The 27,678-nt window shown below is 50.4% G+C and overlaps 1 protein-coding gene across 1 annotated transcript in view; it reads left to right on the forward strand.

Moving 5' to 3' along the window:
• The window catches only part of Tekt5 (tektin 5), a 36,756-nt gene extending 32,722 nt beyond the window's left edge, over window positions 1-4,034 (forward strand). Inside the window, exons 6-7 of the mRNA NM_001014224.3 lie at window positions 954-1,108; window positions 3,548-4,034. Coding sequence (NP_001014246.1) covers window positions 954-1,108; window positions 3,548-3,980 — 588 coding nt within the window. The 3' untranslated portion in view covers window positions 3,981-4,034. The remainder of the gene's footprint in view (window positions 1-953; window positions 1,109-3,547) is intronic.
• Window positions 4,035-27,678: the final 23,644 nt, after the last annotated feature.

A 27,678-nucleotide genomic window follows, 5' to 3' on the forward strand; every position in this document is an offset into this window, starting at 1 on the left:
TTCATGTTCTCCATTTTCTTATTATGGAAAATTTCAAACACATAAAAGTATAGAAAGACACATAGTGACTTCCATGTCCCCAGGACAAATGTCAACTCCTCACTGATCTGTTCCCATTTGACCTTTTTCTCACTTTTTCGTGCATGGGGGGCAAGCACTCTACCACCCAGTCTTTCATCTGCTTTTCTACTGATATATAAACATGTACCAGTCTGATAATAAAAAGTGCATACAGCCCAATGAACGAGATTTTCCCAGCCTCACACCTCTGCAACCTCTTCCCACATGGAGACATGGACCACTTCTCATCCTAGCAGGCTCGCTCCTGCCTCTGCTGGGACTCACATTTCCATGGAGTGGAACAACAGCAGGCAGCATTATATGGGGAACATTGTTTATATGAATAGATGTTAGATAATGCACAAACACCCCCCCACACACACATACTCACACAACCACATGGACACACACACACACACATTCATACACACATTCACACATGTACATACACACACCACACACGTGCACACAAACTCACACAGACACACACACACACCAAACACACACTCATCACAACCACAGAGATACACTTACACACAGAGACACACTCATGCACACACACACTCACCACACATAGACATACACACAAAACACACACACCTTTTCTCCCTTCCCTCTTCTCTCCTTTCTTCCTTTTCTTTTTCCTTTCTCTTTCCCCTCCATCCCTCCTTTTCTTCCTTCTGCTCTTTCCATTGAACAATGATTGGCTTCCTTCAGCTGAGTTTCAAAACCCAGAATTAGTCTTGATGCTGGCCCAGCCACAGCAGTCAGTGTCATGGTGACAAGCAGGAGTGGCAGCAGTGGCTCCTGAGGTGACTTCAGTTCCCTGCCTCCCCCAAGAGGAGGAAGTGAGAGAATTCTGCCAGGCTGTGACAGTCTTCTCGTTCCCACAGATACTGCAGGAGATCTTCCAGGCAGAGAATACCATCATGTTGCTGGAGAGGGCCATTGTGGCCAAGGAATGCCCACTGAAGGTGGCTCAGACCAGGCTAGCATGCAGGACCCGACGGCCCAACGTGGAGCTCTGCAGGGATGTGTCACAGTTCAGGTGAGTTGGGGTAGAGTGAACTACTGGGGTTAGGAAGAGAAAGGTGGGCCTCAGAAGCTCCACTGTTACTGGAGTTGTAGGTTTCGGAGCCTGGGCTCTTCCTGGCAGTTCTAACAAGGTAGGTTTGTCTACTCACCCTTAACAAGGCCAATTAGATGAGCATCTGAAGGCATGGGCAGGAAATTTATGCAGTGTGGCCACACTGGGGAAAGGAACACATACAGAGGCCCAGCTCCAACACTCCCCCAGTGCATCTTCAGGTCCTCACATGAAGTTTAAACAGAGGACAAAGGACTACACAGCAGCCCTGGTCTCACAGTGTAGTCTCAGCCATCATTTCCTAGGCTCCTGTCTTTCCTGCAAGGTGCTCTGATCATTAGAACTTGGTGAGACCCTGTCTCCAGACCATTCCTTTTCATCATGAGACCCCTGTGGGCAGGGATGAGAGAGAACTTCAGTTTCTTGGGAACTATAGTTTCAATCATGTGGTAGCCAACATGAGGGGCATGGTGTCTCTTCAGAATATTTCCAGTCCTGCCTGGATGGCTGCAGCAGGAACACTGTCTGAGAACCATAATTCAGGACACCCGGGCTCAAAGCTCAGCTGTGAGCTGGATTGGAAGTCTAGAGCTCTGGGTTCCACCCTGTCTCTCTCTAAAGCTTCCCCATCCCTCAAGACCACATCTCTGCTCAGGAAACCCTCCTGCTTCCTCCAGAAGGCCAAGGAGACCTTAGCGGTAGGGATAGACCACAGTCCTGGCCCCTCCATTTCTTTAGCATCTTTTGCCACAGGATCTGATGGAAGAAGAGGAGCCTGCTTACATCCCTGTTCATCTCCTACCTCTCTCCTTGCAAGGAGCCCAAGTCATTCCTGGCTGGCTAGATCCTGCCTACCCTGCTGGCTAGGTGTACTTGCTTCTGTTGATGACAAGAGAGTGGATAGAAAGCTTATGCAGCTCCAAAAAAGGGGGTTCAGACAGGGAGAGGGCTTTTCTCTGGCATCTAATGGCTGCCACAACCCTGGAGCCCACCACCTCGTTGACCGTAATTCTATTCTTGGCTTTTCTTTTCATGTAGAACTGAGGATCGAACACAGGGCCCCACACATTGGAGGCAAACACTGCCAACTGACCCACATGCTCATCCTCTTAAATATAACTTAAATTAAGTGGTGCCGGAGAGGCAGCTCTATTGGTAAAGTGCTAGCCTAGCATGAGCGAGGAACTGAGTTGGTTCCCAGCACCACAGAAACTGTGCAGAAGCACAGAAACTGCACAGAAGCACACAGCAGATAGAGGAAGGGAGGGGAGGGGAGTTCAGGGCCATCCTTGGCTACAGGAGACTTTGTCTTTTAAAAGTATTTAAAAATTAATTAAAAAGGTAGACTATAAATTGAATGAACAGGGGGCTTTTTTTTTCCTTTTTTTCGGAACTGGGGACCAAACCCAGGGCCTTGCGCTCTCTAGGCAAGCGCTCTACCGTTGAGCTAAATCCCCAACCCCGAACAGGGGCTTTTTAAAAATATATATATCAGGGCTGGAGAGATGGCTCCGTGGTTAAGAGCAGTCAGTGCTCTTCCAGAGGTCCTGAGCTCAATTCCCAGCAACCACATCGTGGCTCACAACCATCTATAGTGGGATCTGATGCCCTCTTCTGGCCCGCAGGCATAGACACAGGCTGAACACTGTATACATAATAGATAAATAAATCTTTTTTAAATATATATATTCAGTTTCTGAATCAAGAGGCCACATTTCACGAGCTCTTCAGCCTCATGTAGCTCCCAGGTTTGTCACTTGCAGACAGCATCCAGAGTCCCTCTTGGCACTGCTTCTGTACAGCTTCTCCTCCTTGGTCCCCACATGGCCCTCTTATCCTCATCTGGTTTTCTCTACACCAAAGTTCCCCCTCAGAGACTTTCCAGGGTTTTGGGAAACTCTGCAGAGGCAGGTAAGGTGGGGAAATATGGGGACTGGTCTCAGACTTGCCTTCCCCAGGGGTCCTTCCACTGTGCTGCAGTCTTCAGTACCTCTAGGCAGTTGGCCAATGGCTGTGGGTTGCTGGGAGGAGCGCTCTTCCAAGCCAGGTGGCTCCCATTGGTGGGGAGCCATAATTCTCTGAGGAGTGAACCTATGAGCCAAGAGGGGCTTACCCAGCATGCCTGGATTCATGTTCCTGATGGGAGAGACCTGAGCAAAAGTCACCATAACCTGATCTCATACCCCCTGGGGGCATGCAGATTCTGCTCTCTGTACCATCCGTCTCCTCCGTCATGTTTTATCAGCCTCGGTGACCCTCTCAGAGGTGCTCGTCCACCTGTGCTCCCCTCTAGGGCTGAAGACTATACCGCAGTGGCCACCCCCAGGCATTTTACCAGCCATACAGGGGCTAGCTGTGCTGAAAGGAGAGTCACGGAGGTTTCTCTCTGCCCTGCCCCAGGCTCGTGAATGAGGTCTTCACCATAGACGACACTCTACAGACGCTCAAACTGAGGCTTCGGGAGACGCAAGATGCGTTGCAGCTGCTGGTGATGACCAAGTCTCGGTTGGAGCACGAGCTGGCCATCAAAGCCAACACCTTGTGTATTGACAAGGAGAAGTGCATGCGCATGCGCAAATCCTTCCCCAGCACGCCCCGCCTGACTGGCTACACCTGCTCTGGCATAGGCTCAGGCCCTTATACCAACCAAGTCCCTCGTGTCAGCTCTTGCGGGGGCGGGGCCTCTTGTGGAGGTGGACTCTCTTGCGGAGGCGGAGTCGCTTGCGGAGGCGGGGCCTCTTGCGGGGGTTCTGCCCCTTGTGGCGGCTCTGCGCTCTGTTCCCACCCTGTGTCTGGTTCCTGCCCTGGTTCCTGCTTTGCACCGGTGTGTTAAATGGCATAATGCTGGAAAAGGCTGAAAAGAAAATAAAAGAGTCGTTTTCTCCCCTTTCTGTTTTCAGGAAAGTGTAAAGATACAGAACGGAAGTAAATCAGAGCTCTCTGAGTTAGTTCCAGGGATGGATAGCTCGGTGGGAGGTCCTGGGAGATAGGACAGGATTCCACAAGGACACCTCAGGTACACAGTAGGGTTCCTTTCTCCTCTCTCTTCTCTCCTGTTTCCTTACCTTTCCTCTCCTCACTATTTAAGAATTCAATATGTGAGCTAGAGTTCTGTCTCGGTGGTGACTTACTTGTCTAGGATGCTTAAAAGATACTGGGTTAATTTCCCAATAGTTTCAGATTTACAGACTAGCGCAAAAGTAACAGAGTTAGGCAGCTGATAAGGCTTTGCTGACTCCGTGAGCGTCATAGGCAGGACCTGTATTAAAATGCTACATGAGGTGGTGCAGATCTCTATAACCAGCCCTCCAGCAGCTAGAAGAGAGCCAGAAACAGGATTGCCAGTGAAGTTCACAGGGCAGTTAGCCTGGAGGAAGCTGTTCTGGGCAACGATAAGACTCTCAGGACTGGAGAAGTGTTCAGCAGCTAAGAACACTTATTGTTCATTTAGAGGACTCAAGTTTGATTCCCAACATCCACATGTTATGTCACAACTCTCCATAAATCCTCATGCTGCTGTTCTCCCAGTGTACCTGAATTTTCTTTCTTTTTCTTGAGACAGAATCTCATTGTGTAGCCTGGGCTAATCTTGAACTCACAGATTCTCTTGCCTCTGCCTCCCAGGTGTGGAGTCTACAGGCTGTACCACCACAGTCTGCTCTCAGAGTACTGGCATCGTACATGTTATAGAGAATTTACCAAAACTAAGAGGTTAATATCCACACATTTCTGTCAACTAAACCCCACAGTTCATTAGATCCCGCCATTTTTTTTCCATCCACTTGCTCATTCCAGTCCAGAATCCACATTCCATTAGTTAGAATAAACTCTCATCTTTTTGTTTGTTTTCTTCTTTGAGAGGGGTCTTGATATCTGGACCTTACTAGACTCTGAGTGTTGGGGTGTGTGTGTGTGTGTGTAGAATAGAGGGTGACTTTGTAGGCCCTGGAGATAGAACTCAGGTCACCAGACTTGCCTGGCAAGTGCTTTACCCTTTGGGCCATCTGGCTAGCTCCAGTTTCTGCATATACTTACAGTCCATCTGGAGGAGAACTTCCTCCTTTCAGCTCCCCTAATGAATTCTTTCAGAAATTTAGCATAGCGTTATGGACATGGGTTTAGCTTATGCCTTGAGTTCCAGTCTGATGCTGTGTCCTACAGACTATTGCTCTAAAGAGTCCTTTAGTGCAGTGGTTCTCAATCCGTGGATCAAGACCCTTTTGGCAAACCTTTATCTCCAAAATAAATTTACATTATGACTCATAACAGTAGCAAAAATACAGTTATAAAGTAGCAACAAAATGTTATGGCTGGATGCAACCGCAGCATGAGGAACTGTATTAGAGGGTTGGAGCATTAGAAAGGTTGAGAACCACTGCTTTGTGGAGTGGAAACAGCAGCATGCATGCCCCTGTGTGACGATTTTGAGAAACCTATGTTTAGGAGGTTTTGGATAAACTTGAAAAAAAAAAGAAGAAGAAATCAGGGTACCTGAGACTTCAGTCACATCTGGATCTCAGCCCCTGTACAGTGGTGTGTCAGAGACACTTCACTCAGTATACTAAGAGCGAGAGCCTGCATCAGCGTATACAGATGTATAGGATTGACTCAGTCCTGCATTTGGTAGGCAGCTAACACCTGAGGGTGACAGATGTGGTTATATTGAGGGCAGGAAGAGTGAGCCCCAGACACGCCTCCAAATACATCAGATGATGGTGGACCACCCCAGCGCGCGCGCGCGCGCACACACACACACACACACACACACACACACACACACACACGATTCTCAGAAGTCAGTGTGCTGCTAACCACAGTTAGACAGGGTAGGGTCTCTGCAGCAGACCGGGCCCAAGGCAGGAAATCTCAGAGACAGCCCCAAGGCTGGCCCCAATTCAGGCCCAAGAACCGGCCAAGAGGTTACAGAGGAATCCCCAGATGACCTATTTTCCAAGTTGGCTCAGGAGGGATGCTGTCCAGTTAGCTGGCTCCAAGAAACAACAGTCTTTAAGGAGTGTGTGTGTGTGTGTGTGTGTGTGTGTGTGTGTCTGTGTGTGAGCATTTTCCTGAAGACCAGAGCTGGTGCTAGAACTCTAGGAGATTTTGGCGAGAGAGAAAAGTGAAGTTCATGGTGTGGGGATTGAGGAGGCTGACCCTGATCTCTAGAGGATTTTTATAACCCATAACATCCATAGCTGGCATTTAAATAATGAAGGCTGCATATATATATATATATATATATATATATATATATATGCATTTGGCTTTTTTTATGGAATTGTTTGTGGTGGCCCATGCTTTTCAGCCCAGTATTCAAGAGGCAGAGGCAGGCAAGTTTTTGAAGTAGGCTTGGTTTATATAGCAAATTTCTGGCTTTCCAGGGCTATACAACCTTACCTCGGGGCCGGGGGGGGGGGAGAAAAAAAGCTTATACGTTACCTTCCATCTATGTCCTTTGGTGTGGCTGATACAGAGTTTGACAGAGTCTTCCCCACGTCTTACTGATTCCCACTTGTCCTGCCTCAAAGATGTCACCACTGATATCACATAAGCCCTTCTTGCTAGGATTTGGTAAGAACTCTGAACTCCTTAAGTCTGGGGATACGGGGGACTTGGTGACCTTGTCTAGCATGCATGAAGCCCTGGGTTCCAACCTTCAGCACTGCATAAAACTGGGTGTGGTGGATCTGAAGAGATGGCTTGGCAGTTAAAAGAGCATACTGCTCGTGCAGAGTACAGGGGTTTGGCTCCCTGAACCCACATCAAGGCTCAAGCGTCTGTGAACTCCAGTTCCAAGGGAGTCAGTGTCCTCCTCTTCTGCCTCTGAGGGCATATGGTGCACATGAATCCACACAAGCACAAATACACACACACACACACACACACACACACACACACACACACACACCCCACAAGTGGCCTGGTGTGATGGAGTGTGTCTTTACTCCCAGCACTCTGGAGGTAAGAGCAGACTGATCAGGAGTTCAGAGTCATCAGCTACCCTTGAAGCTGACACCAGCCTAGTTTATATGAGATTCTGTCTCAAAGAGCCAGCATGGAGAAGATATAGAAATAACCTGGTCCCTCTGGAAAGTCAAAGCCCCAGGGTGGAGACTGGAAGGCACTTTAATGGGCTGGAGAGCATGGCAGTTAAGAGCACTTTTTCCCCAAGGGACCTGGGCTTGATTCCCAGCACCCACATGGTAATTGACAACCATTTATATCTCCAGTTCTAAGGGAACTGATGCCCTGTTCTGAGCACATGAGCACCAGGCACTCCTGTCCTGTACATATGTGCATGCAGGGAAAACACTCAGATATGTAAAATAACCCTTTTTATTTTTAAAGACTTGCATGGCACCCTCAAGATTGGGAATGGAGAACAGACTTGGTCAGCTTTCCTGTGTGACCTGTTCACAATCAGTGTACATCTGTTCAAGACTCCAAACGGGGTGGCTGTGCTCTTGTAGGCCTTCCCTCCTGGGCACCCCAAGAAAGCAGCTTTGCCTAGCTGAGGAGTCCAGTGGCTCTTTGACAAAAACATTTTTAATTTCTCTCTCTCTCTCTCTCTCTCTCTCTCTCTCTCTCTCTCTCTCTCCCCTCTGTGCGTGTGTGTGTGTGTGTGTGTGTGTGTGTGTGTGTGTGTGTGTGGTGGAGGCTCATGAAGCCTTGGGGTTCTACACACACACACACACACACACACACACACACACCTCCCAGTGATGTGAATTTTCTGCTACCAATGGCTGAGTAGAGGAGAGACCTCAGATGTGAAACTCCACCATGCTGTGCATCAGTCTGCTCTGTTTCTGGGAGGCTTCACCAGACCCGATGTAAACCCAGGCAGCTGCCTTCACGTCTGATCACTGAGCCAAAGGCCCCTCCTGTGTACTGGGCATCGGTTACTTCTACACCTTTTGTAGCTAAAATCCCTGCAGATGACTCAAGGCAGAAAATGTCTGTCACGTCAAGGGAGAGATGGCAAAGTGCCTGTCTGCGGCAGTGTGAGCACAGCGAGCTGCTGTTCACAGCACGGTGGGCCGGGAATGGAGAACCAGCCAAATTAGGAGAAGGACTCATGCTAATAATGTACTTCTGCCAACCAGCTGCCACCTCCCACGGTTCTAGAGCCTCCCAAGACACGGTAACCAACCGGGGAACCAACCATTCAAAACATGTGTCTGGAGGGGACACTTCAGACTTAAACTATCACAGCAGTGACTAATAGCTTACCACAGCCTAGTTACTCTGTCTGTGGTTCTGTCTCACACCCTGCACAGGATGAGAAGTCCCACTAGGTCACTCTTCTCGTCTCTCCTGAATTCGACCACTGTAGCCCTCTCCTATCGCCCGTGAACACAAATGCCTCTCCTCTCTCATTTGGGTCAATGGGTGTGAAGGGAAGGGCAAGCCAAGTGTGAATGGCCTCCAGCACACTTACAAGGTGTACCTATGTGGACCTGTGTGCATGACAGGTGTCGTCTGAGATGCCACATGCAAGACTGACGAAGACAACGGCCAAGGACAGATTAGTAGGGCAGAACTTCAGTACTTCATAACAGCCAGCTGAAGAACCTGAAGTCTAAAAAATAACAAGTTCTTACCACTCTTGAACTGTTAAGAGGGAAAGCCAGTGGGCGAGGCTTTCACAGACAGAAGGAGCCTGTGTCCTTAAAGTCATGCATTCTTTTTTTTTTTTTTCTTTTTTTTTTTTTCTGGAGCTGGGGACCGAACCCAGGACCCTGCACTTCCTAGGCAAGCGCTCTACCACTGAGCTAAATCCCCAACCCCAAAGTCATGCATTCTTGAGGAAGAGCTGAGCTCTCAGTAGCCATGGGCATTGATAAACAATCAGTGAACACTGGTTAGACTTGGTAAAGCAGAAAGAAATGAAGGCCAGCAAGCTGGTTAAGGTGGTGGAGGTGCCTGCTGCCAGGTCTGATGACCCAAGTCCAAGACCTGGACCCACATGGTTGCAGTTGTGCTCTGACCACCACACACGTCTACTCTGGTACACACACATAGACCGATAAATGTGACTAAGAAACAAAACTACACAGATTTAAGTACAGCAGGAACGCACCGATTCTGGCAGTAAATAAGTGAGAGAGATAAGATTTCAACTCAGATACTCAAGTCCAGAATGGCTGGACTCAGCTTCCCAAATAAAAGAAAGCTATTGTTTGCAAGGACACTGACAAACGTGAGCCCCACAGGCTGTGTGAGGGAGCAGGACACCATAGCCCTATCCGCTGGCTGTTGGTGTTTCTCCAACCTCTGGTGATAACAGCCAGACAGTGAGGAGGATGCCAAGGGCTACACTAGTCAGGTAACCCCACACTCACCCCATGAAATGGGCATAGCCCACCTCAGTTTACAGTTGAGAAAACAGAGGCACAGAGAGGTGAGGACGCTTGCCCACTGCAACACAGTAAGGATGAACTGGTCCCAGCTCCCCTTGGGTACTCCAAACATCCTCCCCCCTTCACAGCTCCTGAGGGTACAGGCTTAGAGAGTAAAGTGCCCACGTCGTTTAGCCCGGCCCTGAAATGTCAGTGCGTCACCATCACACAAAGTCTCAGCTGTTCACTCCTGTGCTCTAGACAAGTGCCCCCCTCATGCAGGCCGGGTGGAGGGGTCAGAAGACAATTGAAATTCCTAAGGGCTGCTGCAGATTCGTCTGTCCGTTTCTCCCCTGAAGACATACAGAACATTCCTGCTCTGATATGGGGTGGGGGCTGGGCTTCCAGGCTCTGGTTGCACCTTCTTTGGTATCATGTGACCTCAGACGTGCCCATGGATGGAATTCTCTGTGTCCCCGAGATACGGGCAGCTCTCCCTCCTCCCCGCCCAGTAATACTACTTAGCATTCTTGGCACTCCACCGAGGGCAAGCTTGGGTGTGGGCACCCATGCAGACAGAGCCCAGGACAACTGAGATGGGCATGTGAGGGACTGCTGGCCCCATCTCTTCAGAGCCTCACAGCATGTGTGTCCTGACAGGGGTGTCCCAGCTGTCGTGCTGGGCTCAGGTTTGGTGATGTCCAATGAAGGAGACCCATTAGCTGAGGATATGGGTGGTGGTTGTCTCTCTCCCACATTTGGGGTTGTCCTTACAAACCATGGAGGGACATACCTGGCACAATCAAGTAGGGAGATCAGATATCTTGTTCACACAATATACCCTGCTGCCCTCAGGGTCAGACTCACCCAGTTCGCTTTTTAGTGTTTATATTTATTTACTAATGGGGGGGCACTAGGCCGTGGCTTCTTTGTGAACACCAGAGGCCAAATCTGAAGAGTTGGCTCCTCTTCCTTTACATGGGCTCTGGGAATTGAACTCATAGACTTGGGCTTGTGTAACAAACACTTTGGCTGGCTGGGCCAACCATCATTTGGTTCCTAAGGATCTGCAGCAGCTGCCCAACAGGCACAGGCGTGGGGCCTTATTTGGGCGATGAGTATGGTTTGCTGCTAACTAGAGGTGAGGCTCACATGACCCAGTGGCACACTTTGAAATGGTTCAGTTTGGGCCAGTGAAATGGCTCAGCTGATAAAGGTGCTTGATGAACAAATCTGGTGAAGTAAATTCAAACCCCTGGAATAAGAACATCCACCCCAAAATCCTCTGACCATCAAAATGGTTCTTTCTGAGACACACGCACATGGATGCATGCACACGTGCACGTGCATACACACACACACACACACACACACACACACACACACACACACACACACCTCCTTAATCAGCAAAGAATGACATCAGTAGCTAGGCCTCTAGCCCTCCTCACTGTATCAAGTGAAGCACACACTAACCCTCTCCCGCTGGCCCTGCAGCGCCCCCTCACATGTCCTTGAGTAGAAGTAAGCACTTGCCAGCTCCGTGCCAACCAAACCCAGCCCCACTGGCACGGCCATGGATTCCTCCAGGAGGAGGGGAGCTGAAGGATGTGTGAGGTGGTGGGGATCCTGGCTGCAGGTGGGTAGAGGGCCTGATGTCTTTCTCTGTCAGCATCTTGGTAGATAACACCAGAGGAGGAGGAGGTGGGCAGAGGGTGGGTAAGGTTCTGATCCTGCCTTCTAGGGGCAAGAAGGCACTGGCATCTCGGCCTGGCACCGATAACAGGTTCTCACTGACCTCTAGGAGTGAAGGGAAGTCACACGCTGCCTAGCAGGTAGGGGGTCCTAGGCATGATGGAGCCGCCTGGTTGTTGAAGCTGGGCAGACTCAAGCCTTTCTCCAAATTCCCCTCCCAACTGCCTGGGCCCAGAGCAGAAGTTGGGAGAGAGGCCCAAACCTGGCAAGGAGCCTGAGACTCAAAGCTTGTGTCTGCTTAGTGTAAGACCTTTCACAAAGCAATCATAGCAGCCTCTTGGGGAGGACTCACAGGCCTTTAATTTTGGCTTGCTCCTCCAGCTCCAGTCCCTCTGGGCTTTACTTGGTCATGACACCTCTGTGCGAGCTCTTCTCTCCACCAGCAGCACTGGTCCTGTCTGCAGCTGCCTGCTTAGTTCCCAGCAAATTTCCTGAGTCTTCCCCATCTGTACAGTCAGGAACTCCAGGACAGAGCCTAGGTGTGGTTAATCTGCCCTGGGTGCCTGGAGACTGGGACATCTTTTTCTTTCACTTTGCAATCTTATTTCCAGTACCAACTTCTGGTATAGGGTGAGGATCTGGAGGCGGGAAAATGAGACGCATCTGTGCCCAAACTGGTCCAGGCTGTCCTGGACTCATTCCGTAACTCAGGCAACACTTGAACCCACTATATAGCTCGGGATGGCCTTGAACTTGTAGCAATCTGCCTGCCCCAAGTTCCATATGCTGGCCTTACAGCCGTGTGCCCCAGGACATTCTCATTAGATGAATAGATGTCCCAGTGTGAGTGGCAGCATGGACTAGGTAATTTTACAGCAGTTCTAGGCAGATTTATTACTTTGCCCACCTGAGACAAGCATCCCAAGAGAATGTAGGGTGGAGAGGGGGAGTCTCTGGGAATTGGAGCTGGGAGAGGAACCAGGACATGAATAAAATCCAAGCTAAGGCTCGAGCTGAAGGGGAGGCTGGCTGGTGGCTCTCCTGAGGTGGTATTGGAGCCAAATGGGCCGCCTCCTCTGGAAAGGCATACGCCCTCCAATCCTGTGGAGGCTGAGGAACTACTTACACTCCGGGGAACTCAGTTCACAGAGAGTAGAGTGAGCCTCTCTCATCTCCATAGTGACCACAGTGATGGACACTTTCAGCATCCTGTCAGGCTAGGTGCCCCCTGAAGCCCTGAACACACAGTGCAGCAAACAGTAGCCCTGAGCACTTCCTTCCTGCACAGCCTCCCACCTGTACCCTCCCCTCCCACAGCTGCCCCATGTATGTGCTGCGGCGCTCCTACCAGCCTGTTTCAAACAGCTCACCTCTCCACAGCGGCCCTTCCCGAAAACTAGACTTCTGCAAACATTGCAAACACCCCAGAGGACAGGGGTGGACAACAGAGGCTCCTCTGCTATAGCCGGCACGAGCAAGGGGAGGGGCAACAGAGGGAACGAAGGCTTCCTCGCCCTTGACACCCCACACCCCAGGCTTGGCACCCACGAGAGTGCTGCTTGACTCCTTGGATCTTGAACTTGGCTGCACGCCTGCCTGCCTGCCTGCCTGCTTGCCTGAAGTTTACTATGCAGGGGTCAGGAATGGACAGAGAGGGAGGGAAGGACCAAGGGTTTCCCCGGTGCCTTGACTGACTGAGTGGATAGTGTCTTTGCCTTCTGTCGAAAGCCACCCAGCCTACACTCAGGCATGTGGAGCCACCACGGTTCCTCATCCTACGGTGTGTGGGGGTGGGTTTACAAAAGAGGGCCAAAGTGGGAGGAGGGGGTGATGGCCATGAAACCCTTGCCCCTATTACCCCAGAGTTACTGTTAGGCTCCACCCACATGGGGCAGAAGGGCTGGGTGGGCTGTGCTGGACACTGAAGGGTTGTTTGCCTGACACCCGCAGGCCTGCCCGCTGAGCATCCTGAGGCTACTCCCTTGCACAAATGCCTATGCCAGGAACCTTCCCTCACATCCCCGTGGCCACTGTGAGCATGCCCCAAAGGGCAAGGATCCCTGGGTAGTGACATTTAGGGCACAGTGGGAAACCAGTGTGACCTACAACCTCTGGACGTTACCAGACCTGGTAAACAGAGTGCCTTGGAGGCAGAGAAGGCTGAGGCTCCACCAACCCCATCCCCTGGAAGCAGGGTGCTGGCCAAGTGGGTGATTTGAGGTGGCAGTGGGGGAGGGGAAAGGAATATGGGAGGTCCAAAAATATCCTTGCCGGTTCCCCAGAGCAGGTCTGAGTGCAGAAATTCTTAGTCCATTCTGCTCTACCGAAATTCTGGAAAACGTACTCCAAGACCAATGGAAAGCAGGTGTCGGGCCACACTTAGCAGGTGCGGCTCTCCCATGCTGCTGAGCTTGTCTCTCAGCCTGGTGCTGCCAGAGGAGAGCACCGCACTGTTACCAATAGTGTCTGCTCATTGCAACCATTCACTTCCACAGTGTTCAGGGTTCTGAGAGCTGGAACTGCTCTCAGCCACGTTGTACAGGGTGATGTGCCAGACTTGAGGGCCTCGGGTGAGCCTGGAAACTGAGCAAGTCTCAGGGTTCCTGGGACGGCCTCAAACTCTGTATTAGACCTTGGATTTCTAATCTTTTATTAAAGTTTATTTTATGTACATGAGGGTTTGGCCTACATTATGTGTGTGTGCCGTGCGTGTGCCTGGTGCCTGAGGCGGTCAGAAAAGGGTGTCAGATACCCTGGAACTGGAGTCACAGGTGGTTGTGAGCCACCATGCAGGTGCTGTGAACTGAACCCGTGTCTTCTGCAAGAACAATGGATGTGGGGCTGGAGAGATGACTAAGTGATTGGAACACCGATCGATCTTCCAGGGCACCCAGGTTCAATTCCCAGAACCCACATTGCATCTCGCAACAATGTGGGACTCCAGTCCAGGAGAATGCCCTCTTCTGGCCTCTGTGTGCACTGCACACGTGCGGCATATAGACATGCATGCAGTTAAAACCTTCACATGTTTAAAAACATAGTAAAAAGGCTCTTAATTACTGAGCCATCTCTCCTGTGCCAATGAACTCTTCTATGTTTTACATATATTTCTTTCTTGTCTCTCTCTCTCTCTCTCTCTCTCTGTCTCTCTCTCTCTCTCTCTCTCTCTCTCTCTCTCTCTCTCTCTCTCTCTCTCTCTGTGTGTGTGGTATGTGTGTGTGTCACACATGGAGGTCTGAGGACAACTCATAGGAGACCCTTGTTCTCTTCCCCTGTGCATGTTCCAGGGATCAAATTCAGCTTTCACAGCTGATCTTTCTCACTGGCCCAGCCTTGAACTTCTGATTTTCCTGCCTGCACCATCTGAGTGCTGAGATTACAGGTGTGCCCCACCATGATGGGTTACAGGTGTGCCCCACCATGATGGGTTACAGGTGTGAACAATCATTCTGGTTTAAGTGTTCTGCAGATAAGATCAGAGCTTTGTGGTACATGCTAGGCAAGCACTCTACCAACCAAGTTACATTCCCAGCCCTTCGTTTTTAGTACTTTGAGACAGGGCCTCAAATGTATAGCCCAGTCTGGCTTTGAATTCATAGAGGTCCTCAGCCTCCTAAGCACTGGGATTACATGTATGGGCCACCACGCCTGACTTAGTCCCATTATATTTGGTGCTTTTATTTGCTACGTATGTGTTATGTGTATATTGCATATGTGTGTGATGTGTATGTGTGCGTTGTGTATGTGTGTGTTGTGTATGTGTGCATGTGTGGTGATGGTGGGGTGCTTCATGTTGGCAGATAAAGATGAGGTGCACCACGAAACGGTGTTGGGGTTTTGAACTTATCCACTGGCTCCTCCTTGATTCATTCTCCACTCCCCAGGAGGGCTCAGGGCGTGGGAGGGAGACTCACAATGCCCACCTAGTGGTTTGGCACGCCAAGGGCAGGGCTTCCCGGGCTGCTCTCCAAGGCCAGCTTTCTGTGGACTGCAGTTGGCCTGTATATTGGACACTCTGCATTGTTACATGTTCCTTTGGCCCAGAGCTTGGCCTTGGACCTTTGACAGGAGTCTAGACAGAGCACCCTCCTGGCGGGAGCACCACAAGACAACACTGGTCCAAGGGAACCACCTCTGTCTATAAACAGTGTCCCCTCACTGCTGGCAGGCTTCCTTCATCCCATCCTCTTGGATTCTGCCCTCTTTGGCAGAATGAAACAACCTGGGCAAGGGTCCCGAGAACCTAGAAGCAGGGCGGCCCCTCAGATCTGCTGAGCTGCCTTTTCAGATACACACACTAGCTGGTCTTTGAGGAGGAGATGCTCTGGAGCACAGGGCAGGGGAATCTGACCAAAGTCCTTATATTTGACAAGCACTTCTCCAACTGAGGGATCGCCACAGCCCCAAGATGAGCAAGAGGGTCCCATGCAGAGGGAATAAGGGGTACAGGCTAGACAGCTATAAGAAGAGGATGTTTCTCCAGAAGGCAGGTCCAGGTACTGAGAAGCTGAAGCTTGGGAAAGGGGCGGTTTGGGCGGTTTGGTTCCTGGGCACTCAGGAAGGTCAGGGTGTCTTTCTTTCACCCAAGTAAGTGAGGGGAGCTCAGACAAAAAGAGCCCTAGGATTTTACTGGAAGGAGAGCTGACATATGGGAGGGCAGACCACTGAAAGGCCATGTCCAGCCAGTTTGCTCTCAGTCTCTGCCACACTTCCAACTCGCCCACAGACCCATTCTTCCTCTTCCTCTGGGAAGCCTGCCCCTCCCCCCACCTATTGTTCAGAGAGACCCTGAACCCTTTGTCCTCCCAAGTCTTAGCTTTGAACAATGGCTGGGGCAATTGTCTGGAGCTCACATGGTTTGCAGCATAGTATCAGGAAGGCTGCATCCTGACCACACCGAGGGCAGCAGGGCTGAGGATCTGGCTGAGCAGTGAAGGGTGAAACCTGGATGAACCCATTTGCTGGAGGGCTGAGCAAAGACTAAAGTTTCTCCTGGCTGAGCCTGCAGAGGGAGGATGGACCCAGCTACACAGAAAGGTGCTCCAGGAGACTCCAAAGGAACCACACTGAAGATCTCCTGTGACAGGGAACATTCCCCTTTAAGCTGCCCGGGCAAATGACAGCAACTAAGACTGGGTTAACATTCACCAGGTACTCTGTGAGCTTTTAATTTGTATAGAGCACTTGCATGATTGCGTATGGGTATGCACAGGCATGTAGAGGTCAGAGGTCAATGTTAGGTGTCTTCTTCAGTCCCTCTTCACTTGGTCTTTGTGAGACAGGGTCTCTCTCTGAACTCGTTGGTTCAGCTAGGCTGGCCAGCTAAAGAGCCCCAGGAATCTACCTGTCTCCACCCACCAGTGCCGGGATTATAGATATATGTAATCATGTATGCTTTTTAAAGGTGGTGCTGGTAGTCTGAACTCAGGCAAAGGACATCTCCCCGTAGCCTAGAGATGGTACTTCTGTCAGATTTGAGATGATAACACCATAAGAGTTGGAGAGGTGAGGCTGGAGTGGTGTTTAGGGTGCGTGGCATTCTTCCAGTTTTGTTTCCAGCACCCACTTCCGGCAGCTCACAACCATTTATAACTGTGGCTCCTGGGGATCTGATGCTTCTTCTGGCCTCTCTGGTCAGCTAAACTCACGTGCACAGACACACACCTGCAAATTCAAATATATTGAACACACACGTCTTGGGTCTCCCTAAGGCAGCGCCTGTCCAGGGAAGCGGCAGATGTCTCACTACTGGCTGTCGCAGCCACATCCTGCTGGATACACACCCCTGGGTCACACTCACGGAGAATACTTGTTCCATAGACACAGACAATGGAACAGGGTTAGCTAGGCTGCTGATCTGCCCGGTGGGTAACGAGCCTGATGACCTACTTGAGTTTGATCGTTGTGGCTTACACGGTGGAAGGAGGGAACCAACCCCACAGGCTGTACTCTGACCTCCACAGTGTGCCATAGCACATGCACACACACTGACTAACTGACTGGCTGACTGACTGACTGAATGAATGAATGTTAAAGAAGAAAAGAAGGGGAGAATGTGATTAGAAAGCCCTGTAGAAATGGATTTTAACAGATTCTTTTAAACTTATGTGGACACTAATTCCCAGAAAGGATCCACCCATGGTCACATAGTAAATTACTTACAGAAAATCTATATGTGTCATTGTGTCTGACTGTCACTTGGGAGCTAGCTAATGTGTAGCCTCTTAGGCCCTTTCTTCAGAGGGTCCAGAGGGATCGTCCCTGAGGGCCAGGAATCTGTGTCCCAATGTTCCAAGGTAGTCCCTGTTTTCTGGGATTCTTTCCCTAGAAGCAAATGATCTGTGCCATGCGGTTAGTCACCTCCTGAACCACGCTTTGGGAAAAGTTATGTTTGTCCTTGGACACTCAGAATAAGAATGGTACCCTCGCAGGTGATGCTAATCTGAAATTCAATGCCCAGGTCATGTCCACGATTCCTACTGACCACAGCCAAATCTGACCAAATACACCTAATTTCAGAATCTTGCAGCTGGGCCCGGTGGTTCATACCTGAATTCCTGGCATTCGGGAAGCTGAGGCAGAAGATTGTCCATGAGCTCCAGGCTAGCCTAAGCTGCACAGCGAGATTCTGTCTCTCTCTCTGGAGGGTTCAGCCAAGGCTCAAACATCTGGGCTTCTGTCCTAGCAACTTTAAGGGAGGATCCAGCCTCTCCCCGCAGCTGAAAGTGCCAGGCCTGACTGAAACCGGTCTCCCTCCCTGGTGTCACAAAAAGTTGAATGAATGGCTTGGGCTGGGCTTGGTATCAGAGAGGAGAAATTAACATTCATTCTTCCTGAAAACCCAGCAGGCCACAGCTTACCCCAGCACTCCAGAACTCCCACACAACACAAACGGTTACTTTGTGAAGCTTTGTAGAGATGTTCAAGGTCTTTCTGTGGCTTCGTGAATTCATAGGCAGCAAAGGAAAGGAATTAGCTTGTCTGTCACTGCACAAAATACACGGAATAGCAGGGGAATCATTGGGTGTGTGAGCTGGAGATCCAATCTCAAACTCTGAGAGCGGTGGAGCAGGACTCACAGGGCCACACCCTTGGTATTGTTTTATATTATTTTCCTGTGATCATCACCATGGCTCACAGATAAAGCTGCCGGAGGAGGAGCTGGCATCTGGGCACAGGATTTGGCCCCTAAGTACAGAAGAGAACTTAAAGGCTCATTGTTTTTGAGACAATATCTTGCTATGTAGCCTAGGCTAGCCTCAGACTGGAAACCCTCCTGAGTGACACGATTGCAGTTCTGAGCCACCATGCCTAGGTAGAAGTGAAGATCCCGTCTCTCCAGCCCCGCTTCCTCACACTAAGAGCAGGGAACCTGCCACTAAGGGACCGCAGTGACAGCCTGGGAAAAATCAGGCCACCGCCCTCTGCAGTGTGTCCTTAGAACAACAAAAGGACAGGCACAGGCTAGAGTATTCAGGCTCCAGGGAAAAGCGAGTCTGGCTCTTCTCCCTTGCAGCTGCACAGTTATGGTCCTTCCCGGTCCCTGCCTCAGCCCTTGGCACATGGCTAAGTCAGGCCGAGTCGCAGGCTGTGGAACTTTTCCCTGTCTCCTGAAAACATGTCAGAGAGCCTTTCCTTTACCTGCTCCATCCCTGTCTTGCTGTGCATGGCAGCCGTCTCTCTCAACGCAGCATCTTATTGAAGGGAAGGTTCATTTTCCCTTCCAACCCCATCATGCCACCTGAACATGATGCGTCACTGGGCTCCCCCTCCTGATCCTCTTCCCCCTCCCTTGGGCTGTGAGGCTCTCTCTCCTAACAGTGATTATTCTGAAGGCTATGTTTGTGTCAGCTCCTTTCTGAGCCTACATTTAGGACTTCTAACATTTAGGGTTCACATGATCTCAAAAACAAACAAACAAAAAACCCGCCTTGGGTGGGGGGAGGGTATTGGAACCACCCCCATCTCAAGGATGAGGAGACAGGGTACCTAAGGGAGGCAGCTAGGTTTTTAATGCAGACTCTTTTATGTCCTAGAGAGCTTTGCTTCAGAGGATCCTGGTTTTCTTGACACCTAACCTTGGTCAAACAACTGGGTGTGTCCCAATTCATTTGGAAAGCTTTTGGCCCTAAGGAAGAAGGCTTGGTTATCCAATATGGGACACTCAGCACACACAGGTATGCATTTGGAAGCCATGACTCTGAGTGTTAAATAAACACCAGGTTTTCAAGTGTTATTCTTCAGATAAAAAGGAAAACATTTCTGTACTTTACTTGCTATAATGATAACACGTGGGATATGAGCTACAGAAAACACACTAAAATTAATTTTGAATCTTGGTATATAGCCCAGGTTGACCTTGAACTTTCTGTATAGCTCAGGCTGGCCCTGAACCCTCAATCCTCCAGCCTTAGGCTCCCAAGTGCAGGGATTGAAGACAGCTTACCCATTTGCTTATTTACTGTGACTATGAGAAAATATAAATTGACATTTGTGATGTCATGGGGACATCTTAGTTGTTCCTTTGTGCTGTGGCCCTGGAGCTCTGTATGGAAAATTTCCTAACTATAACCCCGATTGCCTCAAAGTGACATACAGCATGGGAGTGAGGGACAGGTGACTCATCTTCCTTGGCACACAGAGTCCAGGTTAGAGGGACAACACCGACGTTGTCTTTGGCCATCACTTAATGAGCAGGGAACAGGGCTGGGGCTTTGGGCCAGTGCTAGAGTGCTTGCCTAGTGTGTGTGACACAAGAAAACAGGGACTCAGCCACTGTGAGAAGCTTCTGAGTGACTGCCAACCAACTCAGTCCTGGCCTCGTAGAAAATTCTCAGTTCTTGTCGCTTCACAAGAAAGAATTCAGCCCAGAGGCAAAGTTTAAGGCGTTTCTTTAGAGAGACTGGAGTGGGCTGTGCCGCTAGAGTGGGCAGCAGGGTGGGTTCTGTGCTGTGAGTCTGTGCATTAGAAAGATTTTTATGAATATTTATTGGGTGGGTGGCATATTCATGAGGGAAAGTGACTCTTTCCTTCCCAAATCACGGTGGACTGGATCACCCTCAGAGTCTTTCTTCCCATGATCCTCTAGGAAAGCTAGCTAGGAGGGTCAAAACCTCCAAGCAAACGACACGGTGACGAAGCTGGGCCTGTGAGGATACAGACCGTTCACTAGAGCATGAGTGTGAGCCAATGTCCTGGCACCTTAGTTTCTGACATGGTGGGGACGACTAGTTTGCAGCCTCAAGGGTGTTTAGCCACAGAGGGGCACTTTGACCTCCGGCAGACAGCTGCCAAGGTGCAGCTGCGGTTTTCCTTACTCCCTCCCAGCCAGCCCCTCCGACTCCCCGGGGCCATGATTGATCTCACTGCTGTCTGATATATCCACAAACCCATACATATACACAGATGCACGTAGGAGTATCTATATACTAGATGTGTGTGCGTGGTGTATGCATGTGCACACATGTTAATATGTGGATGTTTGCTCAGACATGCATCTATGAAGGCAAGAAGAGGACCCTGTGTGTCTTCCTCTCTTAGATTTTATGTTTATAAAAGAATTTATGTGTGTGAGTGTCTGTGTGTATGCATGTTGTCCTAGTCACTGGTCTATTGCTGTGAAGAGAAACTATAACCAAGGCAACTTATAGAAGAAAACATTTAATTGGGGCTTGTTGACAGCTTCACAGGGTTATCATGATGGCTGGAAGCATGGTGGCAGGCAGGCAGGGTATTGGAGAAGCTTCTTCTTGATTTGTAGGCAGTGGGCAGAGGCACAGAGAGGGGGGGGAGGGAGAGGGAGGGTGGTATGGACTTTTGAAACCTTAAAGCCCTCCTTCAGTGACAGAACTCCTCCAATGAGGCCACACCTTCTAGTCCTTCCCAAACAGTTCCACTCCACTGACTGGCTTGGAACCCAGAGGCTCCTGTCCCCTCCCCTCTCAGTGCTGAGACTACAGTTGTGTATCACCATATACCACCTCTTACCTGGATTCAAACTCAGGCCCTCATGTTTACACAGAGAGTACTACCCACTGAGCTATCTCCCCAGGTGGCTGTTGTTCTGCATTCGGATGCACACCCACAACTACACACACACACACACACACACACACACACACACATACACACACGCAAAACCACACCCCCCACAACTATACACCCACATACAACCACACCCCCCACAACTATACACACACACACCTCCACACACACCCACAACTATACACACACACACACACCTACACATAAACACACACATAAGCGCGTACACACACACACACACACACACACACACACACACACCACTGAATTTGAGGTGTAGAGACAAGGACACACATGGGAGATAGCTCGAAATGACACTGGCTATTCTTAGGGGATAGAATACAAGCTACTGTCCCTGCAGATAAGTGAGCTCAGCTGTCACTATTCCCAACAAGCTGCCTCTGGTACCATGTATGCCAAAGGACAAGACAGCATGAGCTGTCGTCTGAGATGCTGAGTTCTGAATTCTTCTATATTGGCAAGTACAAGAGCACATGACAGTCCCCTTGGGAAAACCTCAGAGACAGAAAGATGCTTCCAAAGTGAGTGGCTATAGTACGGGACATGCTCCTGACTTTCCAATCTATGCATGAGGAAACAAAAGCACAGAGAAGTTTAGTGACTCCAGCAAATGCAGCACAGCCTGAAACAGAGGAAAGACTAAACACATCACCTTCACGCAAAGCCGAGATGTTGCTGAGCAGGATCTGCCTAAGTAGACACAGGAAGAAGGCAGGGGCCCTCGAAGGGGAAGGCAGGGGCTGCAAAATCAGGCAAAAGGGTTGCAGGCCCTAGCACTCTTCTGTGCATCTAATTATGGGGTTCCAGGGTTCAGAATAAAACAGGCCTGGATTGGGGGTTCTCTCCTGGCAGACGCAGAAGGGCCTAGCAGGTCTATGTGTAATCTGCTCCCTGGCTATGCCCTGTTCTTCATGAGACCCCAGCCGAGCTCTGGGTCTGGCTGTTCTCAGAACCAGCTGACTTTGACAGCAAACAGACGCATTCCAAACCTGGAGGAATGGTAACAATGTAAGCCAGAGATGAGGCTGGGGAGTGGGCAGCATCGGAAGTCTAGCCAAAACCTGCTGGAGACTGTACAGGTCCTCAGCAAATATTTTCAGTGCCTACTGTGTGTGGGACACCCTACTGTGTGCAAGACTTGGAGCTGAGGCATTCCTGAATCTAGCTTCAAAGCCCTGTGGCACTAGGTGGGCCCACTCTTTAAGAAGTGGAGGTGCTTTTACCCTCCCCACCCCCATCCCCACCCCGACCTCTCCCCTCCCTTCCTTTTGGGCTCCTTGGGACCTGGGAGGGGTAGGGCCAAGCAACCTGAGCTGCTATCTCTTGAATGCTGGGCTGGGACAGTATCACCACCCCACCCCTGTCATCACTTCATGCCTGGCCTTCTGAGGCCAGCTGTCCCCAGGCTGGGTCCACGGACTTGGGGCCCTTGACGCTGCCCCTTGCTCTTAAGAGTACATTCCTCTCTGTCTGGAATTTGCACCATGAAGAAGACAAACATCTCCAGAGAAGAGTAGGCCAAAGTGGCATGGCGGTGACAGGAGTGGCCTTGAGTCAAGCAAATTTCCCCTCCCCAGTGAGGTGATTCTGAGCAAGAGGAGGCCCAGGGCCCAGGAACAGGGCCTGCCTCCCTCAGTGGCTTTGTGGTTCAAGGGCCCTTCCGTTCCTGATTCCAGGCCTTGGCACTTTACTATCGAGGGGCAGCCTTTGCCTTGGTGCCCCCTGCGATCTCTACTCCAACAGGTGGCCTGTGGGCCGGCAGCTGAGTCTTGTAGCAGCCAACACTCATGTACCCATCTGTGACTTTGTCTATCTCCTCGTTCTTCACCGACAGCCAAGTAGACCCAGAGAGCACCACTTCAGAACCTTCATGGGAGCTGTCTTCCCAGCATTTAGGAGGTGGAGGCAGAGGGATTGTGAGTTCCAGGCCAGCGTAAAATTCTGGCTCAAAAGAAAGGAAAAGGAGAGCGAGGGAGGGAGGGAGGGAGGGAGGGAGGGAGGGAGGGAGGGAGGGAGGGAGGGAGGGAGGGAGGGAGGGAGGGAGGGAGGGAGGGAGGGAGGGAGGGAGGGAGGGAGGGAGGGAGAGAGAATCTCTCTCCTTGTGGTTGGCTGTGGTAGTGGGGCACCTTCGTTGGGATTGGCTGTTGTAGTAAAATCCTTCGTTGGGATTGGCTGTTGTAGTAAAATCCTTCGTTGGGATTGGCTGTTGAACTGACGGTGCAGGAGCCGTGATTGCTGTTACCTAGTAGGGAAGTACTACTTCGTGAAGATGTGAAATTAAACCCAGACAGATGATCTCTAGCCCTCCCCTTCAAATTGTCTAACAAACTGCACGGCAGAACGTTACAGTAGGAAGCCGTTTCCAGAGCTGTATGGAGCAGACCCGGCCACCGGCCTTGCCTCTTTTTGTCTCCCTGACGACCTTGACAAGCACTGGGGACTTAACCAGAGCTTCCCCTAGGGTCATGGTGTGGGTGTGTCCCTTTTGAAGTCCCGGGAATCCCAAGCATGCTTCAGTGAAGCCAAGGATCCTGGACTGGAACGTAGAGGGGATGTCCCAGTAGAGAACTGAGTGTCTCTTTTCCAGTGACCCTACCCAGAGTGCTCCACACTGCAGACAGACAGATCTGTGTCTTTCCACAGTGGTGGAGAGTATTGAATGGAAGCAGAGACAGGAGTCCCTGCAGGTGAGAGTGTCACTGCAGGGCTCGGGCTATGACTCACTGGTAAAGTGCTCGCCTAGTGTGATGACGCTCTGGGCTCCATCCCTAGTGGTGCACAGACTGGATGTAGTAGCACACATCTGTAATCCCAGTAGCCAGGAAGTGGAGGCAAAAAGAGCATAAGTTCAATGCTATCCTTCCATTTAAACTGTGTTTGAGGTCATCATGGACTACACAAGACCCTGTCTTTAAAAAGAAAAAGAAATCAAATCAAAACGTTTTAAAAAGAGTCACTGAATGGTTAAAGATAGCAATGAGCCCAGTTGAGCTGCTAGAGACTCACAGAGATGAACTACTAAGACGTGGGACAGCTGAGGGAAGATTCCCCATTCACTCGCTCTCAGTGGGAGCCACTCTCTGCTCCTGGAACGTTCTAGAATTCCTTCTCTTGCGAACCTGCCATCTTCATAGAGTCCTCCATTCGCATATTCTCTTTCCCTCCTTTTCTCTCTCCCTCCATACCTTTCTTCCTCTCTCCCCTTCTCCCTTCCTTCCTCTCTACGTATATGTTCATATGTAGCCCAGGCTAGCCTCCAGCTCTCAGTTCTCTTACCTCAGTCTCAGTAATATTGTACAATACCTCAGCATTACACAGCCACCATGCCTAACCATTCCCTGTGCTCCAGCCAGAGAAGACATTACCTTCCCCTAGTCCCAAATGCATTGATTCAATGGATACGGAAAATAGTTCACATTTTATCCTTTATTTTGAATTGCATGTATATATTAGAATAGCAAAATCTAGCTGTGAACTTCGCAGTCACTGGCTTTTGTGGAAATGGTTACCTTTACTACCTCAGCACATGACAGGACTCTACTGAAGCAGGGCTGTGTTTCAGGCCTGAGACAAAAAGATCGGAAGGTCTGTGCTCGCCTGGACTACAGAAGGAATGAAGTGGGGAACTCTGACTTCTTTGGAAACTCAGTTATGTTGCATGCTTTGTTGGGACAGACAGAGAGAGCATGTCTTACTGAAGCAGACACTCGAGAGGACTCGTGTTTAGGAAGGATATAACTATGACCCACAGACAGTGGGGGAGGCTCTGGCGTTGGTTCGCCTTGCTCTGCCTCGCTGACCTTTGCTGTAACTCACCGAAGAACGTTATACTCCAGCGGCTTCTTGCTGCTCCCGAGGATTCGGGCCGCTTGTCAGAGACTTGTGGTTTCTTTTGGACTGAATTGCTGTTGCCGATTCGTGAGGAGTGACTGTGTAGTGAACGGCCCCAAAGAACTATTTCTAAACAGGTCCACAAACCACGTTTCCTATTAACCTTTCTTTTCTACTGCCTCCGGTGGGTGGCGGACAAGAAGGGAGTCGAAGCATTTAAGAACCCTCATTAAGGTTGGGGATTTAGCTCAGTGGTAGAGCGCTTGCCTAGCAAGCGCAAGGCCCTGGGTTCAGTCCCCAGCTCCGAAAAAAAGAAAAAAAAAAAAAAAAAAGAACCCTCATTAAAGTAACTTTGGAAAAATCAAGGCCCACTCCCCCCCGCCCCCAGGTGAGGGTGAGAAGAGCTCTGGCAGTATGCTAAGCCCTAGGCTCAATCTCAGCACTAAGGAAGAGTGGAGAGGGTGAACCATGCGTTTGCACTAACTGGTCGCTCTTCTGTGCCACTGCTCTCAGACTTGTTTTTAAGACAGTGGCTGATATAGCCCAGGCTGCCCTTGGGCTCGATATGGATGTGCTAACCAAGGCTGGCCTTGAACTTCTGATTCTCCTGCCTCTACCTCCACAGTGCGGGGTTCACAAATGTGTGCCCCATGCAGTTTCTGCAGTGCTGGGGATGGATTCCAGGATTTTGTACATGCTAGGCCAGCACTTTACCAACTGAGGCCCATTCCCAGGCCTCTCAACCTTACTTTTCCTATCTACATGTACTCATGACCAACAGATCCCCAAACATCCTCCCCTCTAACCACCTCTGGTTCCTGCTCTCTGCCTTCTGCTAGGGTCGCACCTTCACCCTACCTGCAAGCTCCACCCACTCCAGGGATAATACAGAGTGTCAGTGGGTGTGCCCTGTCTGACACCTCCCCATCAGGGATGAGCTAGCCTGGGAATCTAAGATCATAACTTTGAACTCTGCACCTCCAGTCACTGGCCTCAAGACCCTAGACAAAATTACCCTCCTTTATTCTGGGTCTCAGTTTCCCTATTTGCGCACCTAGGAGATTGGAGTATTGGGAGCTTCTCTACTGTGGTCACCTGTAGGAATCACCTGGGAGGCTTCAGGAAAATGGAGCCTTAGAAGCCCCGGCTGCAGTACTGTAGGGTGGGGCCTGGGCAGGGTCTACCACAGAGCCATTCAGGTGTCGGACACCTTTGAATCTGGAAACTTCTTGGCCTAGGCGAGACCGCAGCAGCCATTAAGACCATCAGGGGAGATCATCTCTAAGGTCCTGACCCAGTTCTTCTCCCCAGGGCCTGATGGAATGGCCAGAGGTGACACTTCAGCAGATGCATTTTTTTTTTCAACATCTCCCAACCCAAGTGCTAGCAGTGTGCAGCCAGAAAGTTAACATTCCCAACACTTGTACATTGGGGACAAGAAAGTGCCAGGAGGAAGCCAGGCATGTTGATGCATGTTTGTAATTCTACCACATGGAAGGCATAAGAATTCCTGTGGATCTGGGCTACCATACATGGTGAAAAAAAAAGAAAAAAGGAGGAGGAGGAAGAAGAGGAGGAAGAGGAGGAAGAGGAGGAAGAAGAGGGGAAAGAGGGGGAAGAGGAGGAGGAAGAAGAGGGGAAGAGGAGGAGGAAGAGGAGGAAGAGGAGAAAGAGGAGGAGGAGGAAGAGGAGGAAGAAGAGGGGGAAGAAGAGGAGGGGGAGGAGGAGGAGGAGGAGGAGGAGGAGGAGGAGGAGGAGGAGGAAGAAGAAGAAGAAGAAGAAGAAGAAGAAGAAGAAGAAGAAGAAGAAGAAGAAGAAGAAGAAGAAGAAGAAGAAAGAGGAAGGGGAAGGGGAGGGGAGGGAGGGGGAGGAGGAGGGTAGTTACCCACACCTGTAATCTGACCACTTGAGAGAAGGAGGCAGGAGGATTATTAATTCAAGATAATCCTTGTTATAGAGTGAGTTCAAGGCCAGTCTGAGCTACATGAGATGTGTGTGTGTGTGTGTGTGTGTGTGTGTGTGTGTGTGTGTGTGTGTGTAATCACACGCACACACGGCCACACAAGTGTGAAGGTGCCCTTACCTGTATATGTAGGAGTAGCGGCCAGAGATTGACATTTGGGTGCCTCCTGGATTACTTCATCTTACTTGTTTGAGATCTGGACATTTTAGCGAGACCGGCTGAGACCGGCTGTCTCTCCAGCTCTGGGGACCTGCCTGCTGTTGATGGGTTTCCTTCACTTCCACCACCACCATCGCCCCGACACTCCTGAGGTTACAGGTTTACATGCCCATGCTTTCCTCCTCGTGCGGTCTGGCGCACTGAGTATCTGTGCCCACACCCACCCGAAGCTCTGCGGGACCCAGGAGGGAAGCATCCAGCACCTGAGTGTCTGGGGCAGAAAGCAGACCTGTGTGGACCCTGAAAGTTCCTTAGCATCTCAGGCCAGGGCCGGGCATTGTGCCCCCAGCACAGCCCATTTGACGCTTAGCTGCGCTCACTCTGCACAGCTTCCTTCCAAACAGCTTCCCCTTCACAGAGGTTATCAGGTCACAGCCAGGTGGGCAGGGCCGGATTTCTGTCCTCGGTCCTCCCCG

Source organism: Rattus norvegicus, chromosome 10 (genome assembly GCF_036323735.1).
Source record: "Rattus norvegicus strain BN/NHsdMcwi chromosome 10, GRCr8, whole genome shotgun sequence".
Classification (NCBI taxonomy): Eukaryota; Metazoa; Chordata; class Mammalia; order Rodentia; family Muridae; genus Rattus; species Rattus norvegicus.